We start from the raw sequence: 12,401 nt of genomic DNA, 5'->3' as shown, positions 1-12,401 counted from the left end.
GGCGGTGACCCAAATTGGGGTGGTTCAGAAAATGACAGCACTGGTTGGCTCAGTGGGTATGTCTGGGAAACCGCAGTGTGTCTGTATGAGTTTTGAGGAGTGTGGAATATTCTTTCCGGATGATGACGGGCCACAGGTGTGTTCTGTAATGCTGCACCGAGAAGGAGTCTCGGGTCGGCTGGGCTCAAAGAGTCAGGTGACTCTGACAGGAACGCCTCTCGTTTTCTCTCTGACCGAGAAAAATGTCAGGATTCGCAGTAAACACGGGGTCACGGTGAACTATGCCGTAAACAGGGTAATGTTTGAGGGGCCCGTGGGTGGTGAGTGCCAAGGGGGCGGGATACCACGTGACTTAATCTATGCCTTGGAGAGGGGCCGGGACTTTGTCGCATTTGATGACATATGGCAGGAGGTTGGAGACGTTTCTACTGTTGGGTTAAAAGATATTGAAACGGTGACTTCTCCTGACGTGGACAGGTCAGAGGTAGAACTGTCCGGAAGAAGAAATACATCTGCCCAACTGACGGACCTGACGTGTCGTGACAAGACAGATGGTGGGCTCGGAAGATGAGGTGACTGGAGTGGACACACGGTCAGAGGGTAACTGGAGGGTTGACTCGGATGATCGGCGTGACCCAGACTCTGGGGGTGACTGTGGCTCTGAGAGGGAAAGAGAGCACAGAATAGAAGGGCTAGAGAAGGAAGTCTCTGAGCTCAGAGGTCACCTGTCAACGTGGCAAAACGTGAACAAGACGCTCAGGGAAGAGATGGAAGAACATGTGAAACGAGAAAGAGTCCTGAGACAACGGGCCGACCACTGGGTTGAGGAGCACGAGAAAGAGGTCTTAGAGCTCAAAGAAACTGTAAGTGGTCTTCTGCGGGAGAAGAACTTGGACAGTGATGAACAGAGGCCGGGTCCGACTGGTGGTGGAACGGAGCTGCCGGTGCCCGTCTTGGCAGACGGTCGGGAAGAGATAAGATCTCGTGAAGTTGAGGAACGGAGAACTGAAGAAGACAGTCACCCGGTAAGGGCAACTGTAGTGAGGGAAGTGTCTGTGGTAAAGCCAGAGCCTCCTGGTCAGGAAGAAAGCAAGACCACGACCTTCCAGTCTGTGATTGAGGTACCCGAAGACATGCAAGAAGCCTGTGCAGAGGAAGGTGTGCATGAGGCTTTCAAAGAGGCGGTCAAAGCGTGTGAGGTGCACTGGGCACCTGAGACTCGGCAGTTGGTGGTAATATCAGCCAGAGAAGATACATCAAACCGAGTGGCTGTCCTGAAAGAAATGCATTTACAATGTCTCCACGCCAAACAGCTGGTCAGGCGGAGTAATGTGAAGGCTGCTCGACGCCTAGAGTTAGCAAGGGAGGCTATGGATCGGCTGGGTTTGCGGAAAGATGTGGTTCCGGTACCCAAACCAAAGCTCTGATGAGAATCATTGGAAGATCCGGGAAGGTAATGCAAGACCTTGTGAATATCTCCGGTGTGGTGAGGGTGAGGATCCCTCCTGATGATGAAGCCAAGATATCCAGTGAAGTGGGTAGGATTCCCATCATGGTGGTTGACTCCGTGAAGAGCCTGAGAGACTTTCGAATGCTCGTGGAGTATCGAGTGGAGTACCTACAAGAAATTGAGCAGTTGAGGCTGGACCGTCGGCGAATTAATAAAGAAATACGGGATACCAGGTGGCGACCGCCTCCATCCCAAGATGTAAGGACCCGAACGGTTCCTCCAAGAAGTGACATGGTAGATGGCCGAAGACTGTCAGCAAGGGGTAGTTCGACAGGCAGGATGACGTTGAAAGACCATAGTTCCTGTGAGACACTGAATGGGTCAAACTTAGGCCAGACAGTAGGCCCGATTAAGACTGATGACCGTACCAACCTGGAGAGCCGGTCAGTGAGAGAAAAGTCAGGTGACTAAGCGCACTATAAGAGTGTAGTGCCTAAACAGTGTCTGATGACGCAGACAAACCGTGACTGGAGGGTCAAAGACAATGACCGGTATTCTGACCGCTGGGGGCGGGGGAGGCCTAACGTAGAGATGAGACCGTATGATAGATGGAGACGGTTCTCTCGACCTGTGGGGCAAAGTGTAATGAGTGCCCGGTCTTGAGAGCCTGATGTAATGTGTGTTCAACCCCACAAGTTTGAACAGAGGGGGGAGGTATGTGGAGTAGTAACCACTGTGCCCGCTAGGGGGCGCTGTACGGAGGTCCCAGGAGAAGGGATGAATGGCAGAGTGTTGTGGCCGTTATGTATCTCAAAGTGGGTGGCTTTGAGATGGAGACTTATGTATGTGTGATCAGCAAGGACATTGCTGAGGTGCTGCGTTAATATGTGAGGGAGAAGTCTCCAGGTAACTAGAGAGTTGGGGGGCCTGGTTACCTACAAACCCACCCAGGGGGTGTGTTTAAAGCACGGTTGTAAAGAGTGTGAAAATGCCTGAAGGACCTGTGATGAGGTCAGAGTCATGTGACCCAGTGGGCGTGGCCAGGAACGATATAATGTGGCCGGAGTGAGTCACGTGGTGAATGCAGGGACCTGTTTGGTCCAGAGCGGAAGGTCCCGTGGGAGAGTTGTCTCCTGGCTAACAGCCTGTGTGTGGCTGGGTGTAATGGCTGCCGGCGTCTGAGAGTCCCAGAGGAGAGAGTGGATGTCTGCAGCGTGGAGCAACAGCCATGAGGAAACCCTGACGTGGGTGAGATAATGATGAGGCTGAAAAGCCTGTGTATGCTGGACATTGCTAACAGAGGGAAACTCTTTAATGGATGCTATGCTGGTGAAATGAACTGTGTGTTATTGGTCACGGTTTATGCTGCATAATAAACCGCATGGACTGCTATGTTTTGATGGAAAATCCATGCCAGATTTGGTTTTGTTGGCTGCCTAGCGAGAATCCCCTAACTAAATGACAGCACTACCTCACAATACTTTGTTTTCTACAACTGTGAGTCTAAAGATAGAGGCTTTCATCTAATGGGACTACCATCCCCACCCCTTCCATTCTTTCCCAACTTTACCTGAATCCATGTTTCCCCTTTCCACCTCTTTTCCCATTCCCTTCCTGAATCCCTTCATTAAGAAAATTTGAATGTTGATTATACTGACTTGTATTTTGATAATAATTCTGTAACAACATTCTTAAATAAAGAGTTTGTAAAAAAAAAAAAACAATATACAGGTATACAGTCACAAGTGTAGTACAAGGATAGGGTATAGATTGGTTGCAATTACCGTGTTATGTAGCATGTGACCACAGGGAGCGCTTTGTTACGTAATTCTCTGGCCGGGTCAGATAACGGGACTCCTACCAGTAGAAAAACTGATTGCAAAATGAGGAGCTGCCTATTATCCCCTAGGTTGCTCCCTCCCACACGTTGCGCCAGCCCCTGGGCTGAGCAGCCTCTCTCCTATATCTGAGTTTGGTTTTCCAGGCAGAACCGTGGATGCCCATAACTTTCCCCCGAAGCTCTAAATGGGACGGAAGTGGCGCCACTGGGTTCAGCTGGATTTTCTCTGTGCAGGGAGACCAAATAAGGCTACTGTGTTTAGTTCCTGGTAGCTATGCTTTATAACTCAGTAATACAGAGTTCCAGAGCTGGCTGCATGGTTTGTGGGGAACGGAATGCAGATTCCAATTATGTGTTCAGCTAGGTTCAGAGATACTGCGTTTTGTTATTATAGGTCATTTTCAATATCTGGGCCTTGTGCTGGGAACCTGGGAACTGTGGTACCACAATGTCTGCATGGCAGCCTGAGTCAAACAAAGGAAGCCAGATGGCTGGAAACTGCACAAGAGTTCACAACCCTGTGATAATTTCTGGGGACACAGGGTCTATGCCCCCCCTACCCTGGGGTAGAGTTTCAAAGGCCTATTTGCTCGAGCTAATTTAAAAAAAAACATTGGCCTAGGGGAATGCCAAGGGTGGGGGCTGAGTTTGCGAGCAAGTATTTTGGCCCAAACTGTATCTGATAGAGAATTCCATCAGATATCAATTAGATATCATTTTCCCATATCTCACACCAACAATGTGAGGTGAGTGGTCTGCTGGTGTCTCAGCTTGTGCCCCTCAGCAGTGCTGCACATGTGCCCCCATACCTGCCGAGTCTGACTATAACCCCACAATGTGAGGTGGGTGGTCCGCTAGTGTCTCAGCTTGAGCCCCTCAGCAGTGCTGCACATGTGCCCCCCATACCTGCCGAGTCTGACTATAACCCCACAATGTGAGGTGGGTGGTCCGCTAGTGTCTCAGCTTGAGCCCATCAGCAGTGCTGCACATGTGCCCCCCACTCCTTTCATCAGCTGTCTCCATAGCCCAGGGTCACATTCTGTTTTCCTCAGGTTTGTCGGGGTCGACGTCCAGGCTGGCTCAATCGTCATCGTCCGTGGCATCGTACGTCACGTTGAGGAGGGGGTCCACCACCACCGACGGTTCTAAGGTACCTGGGGAAGAGATGGCCTCTGCTCCCCTGCTGCCCCGGGGTCTTTTCTCGTGCAGTGACCCTCTGTTTTCTATAACAGGACAGACCACGCAGTGCCTTTGAGCGTCTTTACTCCGTCGACTACCAAAGTGGTAAAATGAGCGCAGAGGAGCAGCTGCAGCGCATGAAGCGGCACCAAAAGGCCTTAGTCCGCGAGCGCAAGAGAACACTCAGCCAAGGAGAGAAGTCGGCGGTGACGGTCAGACCGCCCTCCCGGCCCCTGTCTGCGGACCTCAGCTCAGTATGTTAGCGGCAGGAGCATCCTGTGACTTGTAGTCTTTACGCGGCGCTGTGTGCATGGTACACCAGGTTATGGCTCCTCTCCAGATAGAATCATTGCTTCCTTAGCTGCAGGGATTAATGGCTGCCGCTCTCGAGCACCGTGTAACCTCATAGTCTAGACGTCTGCGGAGCCTCATGGTAGAAGTGTCTCCACTCATTTGCTCCTAGGTAACAAGCACAAGACCCCGAGGCCTCTGCACGCTCCTAGACTCGTACTATATAGGTTAGCGCCTCTCGCTTCAGCACAACCGGACGACACAGGCAATCAGGGGCTCGTATTCCCAGGCTGCTGTGCAGGACCCCAACTCTGATCTGTCATCGCTGCCTCTAACCCATCACCCGCTGTTCCAGCGCCATTCATCATCTTGCTGCCTCTGTTACATTGAACGCATTAATCTTTCTGCAGACCCGACTAACCGCCATACTCATCTCCGCCAGGCTGCGGCTCCGCACCAATCACATGCGCCTCATCAGCTGCTTGTCTTGTCGAAAAGTCCCATCTACCATCCAGCTGTGGCCCCAGGACAGGGGGCAACTATATCAATAAAAGCCGCTAGTCTGGGCACCTACCCCTGCCGCAACACAGACGAGGGGAAAACACCGACCGCTTCCAAAAATTGGCCTCAAGGGTGCTGGTGCCGCTAATCTCTAGAGATGGATAGGAGGCATTCTCAGTGATGTCACCTCTGATCTCTAGTGATGTATAGGAGGCATTCTCAGTGATGTCACCGCTGATCTCTAGTGATGGATAGGAGGCATTCTCAGTGATGACACCTCTGATCTCTAGTGATGTATAGGAGGCATTCTCAGTGATGTCACCGCTGATCTCTAGTGATGGATAGGAGGCATTCTCAGTGATGACACCTCTGATCTCTAGTGATGTATAGGAGGCATTCTCAGTGATGTCACCGCTGATCTCTAGTGATGGATAGGAGGCATTCTCAGTGATGTCACCTCTGATCTCTGGTGATGAATAGGAGGCATTCTCAGTGATGACACCTCTGATCTCTAATGATGGATAGGAGACATTCTCAGTGATGTCACCTCTGATCTCTAGTGATGTATAGGAGGCATTCTCAGTGATCTCACCTCTGATCTCTGGTGATGTATTGGAGGCATTCTCAGTGATCTCACCTCTGATCTCTGGTGATGAATAGGAGGCATTCTCAGTGATGACACCTCTGATCTCTAATGATGGATAGGAGACATTCTCAGTGATGTCACCTCTGATCTCTAGTGATGGATAGGAGGCATTCTCAGTGATCTCACCTCTGATCTCTGGTGATGAATAGGAGGCATTCTCAGTGATGTCACCTCTGATCTCTAATGATGGATAGGAGACATTCTCAGTGATGTCACCTCTGATCTCTAATGATGGATAGGAGGCATTCTCAGTGATGTCACCTCTGATCTCTAATGATGGATAGGAGACATTCTCAGTGATGTCACCGCTGATCTCTGGTGATGGATAGGAGACATTCTCAGTGATGTCATCTCTGATCTCTAGTGATGGATAGGAGGCATTCTCAGTGATCTCACCTCTGATCTCTGCTGATGAATAGGAGGCATTCTCAGTGATGTCACTGCTGATCTCTAGTGATGGATAGGAGGCATTCTCAGTGATGTCACCTCTGATCTCTAGTGATGGATAGGAGGCATTCTCAGTGATGTCACCTCTGATCTCTAATGATGGATAGGAGACATTCTCAGTGATGTCACCTCTGATCTCTAATGATGGATAGGAGGCATTCTCAGTGATGTCACCTCTGATCTCTAATGATGGATAGGAGACATTCTCAGTGATGTCACCGCTGATCTCTGGTGATGGATAGGAGACATTCTCAGTGATGTCATCTCTGATCTCTTGTGATGGATAGGAGGCATTCTCAGTGATGTCACCGCTGATCTCTAGTGATGGATAGGAGGCATTCTCAGTGATGTCACCTCTGATCTCTGGTGATGAATAGGAGGCATTCTCAGTGATGACACCTCTGATCTCTAATGATGGATAGGAGACATTCTCAGTGATGTCACCTCTGATCTCTAGTGATGTATAGGAGGCATTCTCAGTGATCTCACCTCTGATCTCTGGTGATGTATTGGAGGCATTCTCAGTGATCTCACCTCTGATCTCTGGTGATGAATAGGAGGCATTCTCAGTGATGACACCTCTGATCTCTAATGATGGATAGGAGACATTCTCAGTGATGTCACCTCTGATCTCTAGTGATGGATAGGAGGCATTCTCAGTGATCTCACCTCTGATCTCTGGTGATGAATAGGAGGCATTCTCAGTGATGTCACCTCTGATCTCTAATGATGGATAGGAGACATTCTCAGTGATGTCACCTCTGATCTCTAATGATGGATAGGAGGCATTCTCAGTGATGTCACCTCTGATCTCTAATGATGGATAGGAGACATTCTCAGTGATGTCACCGCTGATCTCTGGTGATGGATAGGAGACATTCTCAGTGATGTCATCTCTGATCTCTAGTGATGGATAGGAGGCATTCTCAGTGATCTCACCTCTGATCTCTGCTGATGAATAGGAGGCATTCTCAGTGATGTCACTGCTGATCTCTAGTGATGGATAGGAGGCATTCTCAGTGATGTCACCTCTGATCTCTAGTGATGGATAGGAGGCATTCTCAGTGATGTCACCTCTGATCTCTAATGATGGATAGGAGACATTCTCAGTGATGTCACCTCTGATCTCTAATGATGGATAGGAGGCATTCTCAGTGATGTCACCTCTGATCTCTAATGATGGATAGGAGACATTCTCAGTGATGTCACCGCTGATCTCTGGTGATGGATAGGAGACATTCTCAGTGATGTCATCTCTGATCTCTTGTGATGGATAGGAGGCATTCTCAGTGATGTCACCGCTGATCTCTAGTGATGGATAGGAGGCATTCTCAGTGATGTCACCTCTGATCTCTAATGATGTATAGGAGGCATTCTCAGTGATCTCACCTCTGATCTCTGGTGATGAATAGGAGGCATTCTCAGTGATGTCACCTCTGATCTCTAATGATGGATAGGAGACATTCTCAGTGATGTCACCTCTGATCTCTGGTGATGGATAGGAGGCATTCTCAGTGATGTCACCTCTGATCTCTAATGATGGATAGGAGACATTCTCACTGATGTCACCGCTGATCTCTAGTGATGGATAGGAGACATTCTCAGTGATGTCACCGCTGATCTCTGGTGATGAATAGGAGACATTCTCAGTGATGTCACCTCTGATCTCTAATGATGGATAGGAGGCATTCTCAGTGATGTCACCGCTGATCTGTAGTGATGGATAGGAGACATTCTCAGTGATGTCACCTCTGATCTCTAGTGATGGATAGGAGGCATTCTCGGTGATGTCACCTCTGATCTCTGGTGATGGATAGGAGACATTCTCGGTGATGTCACCTCTGATCTCTAGTGATGGATAGGAGACATTCTCAGTGATGTCACCTCTGATCTCTAGTGATGGATAGGAGACATTCTCAGTGATGTCACCTCTGATCTCTAGTGATGGATAGGAGGCATTCTCAGTGATGTCACCTCTGATCTCTAGTGATGGATAGGAGGCATTCTCAGTGATGTCACCTCTGATCTCTAGTGATGGATAGGAGGCATTCTCAGTGATGTCACCTCTGATCTCTAGTGATGGATAGGAGGCATTCTCAGTGATGTCACCTCTGATCTCTAGTGATGGATAGGAGGCATTCTCAGTGATGTCACCTCTGATCTCTAGTGATGGATAGGAGGCATTCTCAGTGATGTCACCGCTGATCTCTGGTGATGGATAGGAGGCATTCTCAGTGATGTCACCTCTGATCTCTAGTGATGGATAGGAGACATTCTCAGTGATGTCACCTCTGATCTCTAGTGATGGATAGGAGACATTCTCAGTGATGTCACCTCTGATCTCTGGTGATGGATAGGAGACATTCTTAGTGATGTCACCTCTGATCTGTAGTGATGGATAGGAGGCATTCTCAGTGATGTCACCTCTGATCTCTAGTGATGGATAGGAGGCATTCTCAGTGATGTCACCTCTGATCTCTAGTGATGGATAGGAGGCATTCTCAGTGATGTCACCTCTGATCTCTAGTGATGGATAGGAGACATTCTCAGTGATGTCACCTCTGATCTCTAGTGATGGATAGGAGGCATTCTCAGTGATGTCACCTCTGATCTCTAGTGATGGATAGGAGGCATTCTCAGTGATGTCACCTCTGATCTCTAGTGATGGATAGGAGGCATTCTCAGTGATGTCACCGCTGATCTCTGGTGATGGATAGGAGGCATTCTCAGTGATGTCACCTCTGATCTCTAGTGATGGATAGGAGACATTCTCAGTGATGTCACCGCTGATCTCTGGTGATGGATAGGAGACATTCTCAGTGATGTCACCGCTGATCTCTGGTGATGGATAGGAGACATTCTCAGTGATGTCACCTCTGATCTCTGGTGATGGATAGGAGGCATTCTCAGTGATGTCACCTCTGATCTCTAGTGATGGATATGAGGCATTCTCAGTGATGTCACCTCTGATCTCTAGTGATGGATAGGAGGCATTCTCAGTGATGGCACCTCTGATCTCTGGTGATGGATAGCAGACATTCTCAGTGATGTCACCTCTGATCTGTAGTGATGGATAGGAGGCATTCTCAGTGATGTCATCTCTGGTGATGGATAGGAGACATTCTCAGTGATGTCACCTCTGATCTCTGGTGATGGATAGGAGACATTCTCAGTGATGTCACCTCTGATCTCTAGTGATGGATAGGAGGCATTCTCAGTGATGTCACCGCTGTTCTCTGGTGATGGATAGGAGGCATTCTCAGTTATGTCACCTCTGATCTCTGATGATGGATAGGAGACATTCTCAGTGATGTCACCGCTGATCTCTAGTGATGGATAGGAGACATTCTCAGTGATGTCACCTCTGATCTCTAGTGATGGATAGGAGGCATTCTCAGTGATATCACTGCTGATCTCTGGTGATGGATAGGAGGCATTCTCAGTGATGTCACCGCTGATCTCTGATGATGGATAGGAGACATTCTCAGTGATGTCACCTCTGATCTCTGGTGATGGATAGGAGGCATTCTCAGTGATATCACTGCTGATCTCTGGTGATGGATAGGAGGCATTCTCAGTGATGTCACCGCTGATCTCTGGTGATGGATAGGAGGCATTGTCAGTGATGTCACCAACTCCTTTAATTAAATGTAAATCTGTCAGCATTTTTGTAAGGAATGTGACCGCAGCATAATTGTAGGGGCAGAGTCCCTGATTCCAGTGATTTGTATGACTGGGCTGCCTGCTGTCGTTTTGAAACATTCACTGCTTTCTCTGCTGTCGATGCAGCAGTGCTTAATTGCAGAGATGTGCAGAATCCCTCTCACACCACTGATTGGCAGCTTTCTTTGTCGGGGTTACACAGAGCAGGAGGACCAGGAGGCACGAGACATCTAGTCCTGTAGTGATAATATCCTGCTGATAAAAGACTTTTTTTATTGAAACAGCTGCACACAGCCCAGTAAGTGACATATGGCTGGAGTCATGGACTCTGCCCCTCCCTTATGCTGATGTCAGATTAAATAGCCAAGTCCTGCGGACAGATTCCCTATAATACTGATAATAATTGATGTGAAGTCTGAAAAGACATAGTAAGAATGTCTTGGATGTAAGGGTGCGGTGCAGCGGTTGTAGCGCTCTCTGCAGTCTCATTCTTCTTCATTCCACTCTCGCTCCAGAGCAATAACTCCCATCCTCCATTCTATGATGTGGGCAGCACTTCCGGATACTGTAACCTTTTTTATTCTTCTGTATCTTTGCTACTTGTCTTTAACGTTCTCGGATCCTTTTGGAGACGATGTTAATATGAGCTTGGTGCTTTTTACTGTATGTCTACAAGAGAACACAATAAACTGGAAACCTCAGACGCTTCTTACAATCTTTTCTGTTGGCTCAGAATGCAGCCTGGTGCCAGGAGTATGGCGGGAGGTGGCGATCGCTGCCAGGAGGCGCAAACTGATGAATGATGGGACCTGGAAGGGAACAATCTGTGCCTAAGGGGAACCTGCCATTAGATGCAGGGAGGCTGAGAGCGCGACGTCAGCCATGTACGACATCCCTGAAACACGCTCTAGACTCTCCGATGCGGCCTGGCCGGCTCCTCCCAGCACAGCTGATTGACAGGTCGCTCCCTGTGTACACACTACATGTACATGCAGACTGCACTTGTACATGCACATGCAGCGGGTGAAATAAGGATTGGACTCGTCACCAATGTTCTCAGTACATCTATTGGTAAAGGTGCTATCGTCATGAAATTCTCCCCAGATGTCGGGGACGACCCGTCCAATCCACACAGGACAGAAATCACCATGATGTCCATAAATTATGTGGAATAATGAGAGATGGTGCAGGGTAAAGTACTGAACACGTTACTGCAATGTAGTATTTGATACAAAAGCCTTTGTTGTTGACAATGAAGCTTCCAGACTCTTCCTGTATGGAGAAACTAGTCGCAGGCATTGCTCAGGAGGGATGTTGGCTCATTCTTCCACATAAACACTCGTCACATCCTGAATCTTTCGTGGCTCCTTCTATGATCTCTGAGCTTTAGTTCCTTCCATACATTTTCTCTTGGACTCGGGTCCGGTGATCGGCTGGCCCGTTCTAGCAGATTTCTTTTCTTTCTCTGAATCCACCCAAGAGTTTACTTGGCCGTGTTGGGATCATCATCTGGCTTACATGACCTCCCTCGTTTCATGTTCATCAATCTGGTAGATGACAGATTATCAAGAATAGCTCGTACATTTGACATTCATCCTTCCATCAATTATATGAAGTTTACCAATGTCATATGCTGAAAACCATCCACACACCATGATGTTCCCATCTCCACACCTCACTGTTGTGCGGTGTTGTTGGAGAGATATGCTGTGCCTTTTGGCCTCCAAACATGGTGTGTATATTATGGCATCCAAAGAGTTCAATCTTCATTTCATCTGACCAGACTATATGCTCCCAGTATTTCTCAGGCTTGTCTAAATGGCTTGAACATAGTTTTTTTTTGTTCAATTAAGTCTTGCATGGTCAGCATGCATATAGGCCATGGAGGTTGTGTGGTGAGCGTGCATACAGGCTATGGAGGTTGTGTGGTGAGCATGCATACAGGCTATGGAGGTTTGGTGGTGAGCGTGCATACAGGCCATGGAGGTTGTGTGGTGAGCGTGCATACAGGCCGTGGAGGTTGTGTGGTGAGCGTGCATACAGGCTATGGAGGTTGGGTGGTGAGCATGCATACAGGTTATGGAGGTTGTGTGGTGAGCATGCATACAGGCCATGGAGGTTGTGTGGTGAGCGTGCATACAGGCCATGGAGGTTGTGATCGTGCATACAGGCTATGGAGGTTGTGTGATGAGCGTGCCTACAGGCCATGGAAGTTGTGTGGTGAGCGTGCATACAGGCCATGGAGGTTGCATGGTGAGCATGCATACAGGCCATGGAGGTTGCATGGTGAGCATGCATACAGACCATCAAGGTTGCGTGGTGATCGTGCATACAGGCCATGGAGGTTGTGTGGCGAGCGTGCATACAGGCTATGGAGGCTGTGT

General features: G+C 48.7%; 1 protein-coding gene across 10 annotated transcripts in view; it reads left to right on the top strand.

Annotated features, from left to right (window-relative positions):
• The window catches only part of PLEKHA7 (pleckstrin homology domain containing A7), a 247,585-nt gene that overhangs the window by 219,441 nt on the left and 15,743 nt on the right, over positions 1-12,401 (top strand). For 7 of the 10 annotated variants that reach the window (XM_073550760.1, XM_073550759.1, XM_073550757.1 and 4 more), the window contains 2 exons: positions 4,343-4,440; positions 4,523-4,723. The exons of the other annotated variants lie outside the window; for them this stretch is intronic. In XM_073550760.1, coding sequence (XP_073406861.1) covers positions 4,343-4,440; positions 4,523-4,723 — 299 coding nt within the window. The remainder of the gene's footprint in view (positions 1-4,342; positions 4,441-4,522; positions 4,724-12,401) is intronic. 10 annotated transcript variants of the gene reach the window in all.

Source organism: Dendrobates tinctorius, unplaced genomic scaffold (assembly GCF_039654945.1).
Source record: "Dendrobates tinctorius isolate UK_male_01 unplaced genomic scaffold, ASM3965494v1 ptg000168l, whole genome shotgun sequence".
Lineage (NCBI taxonomy): Eukaryota > Metazoa > Chordata > Amphibia > Anura > Dendrobatidae > Dendrobates > Dendrobates tinctorius.
This window is presented reverse-complemented; position numbering and strand designations above follow the sequence as displayed.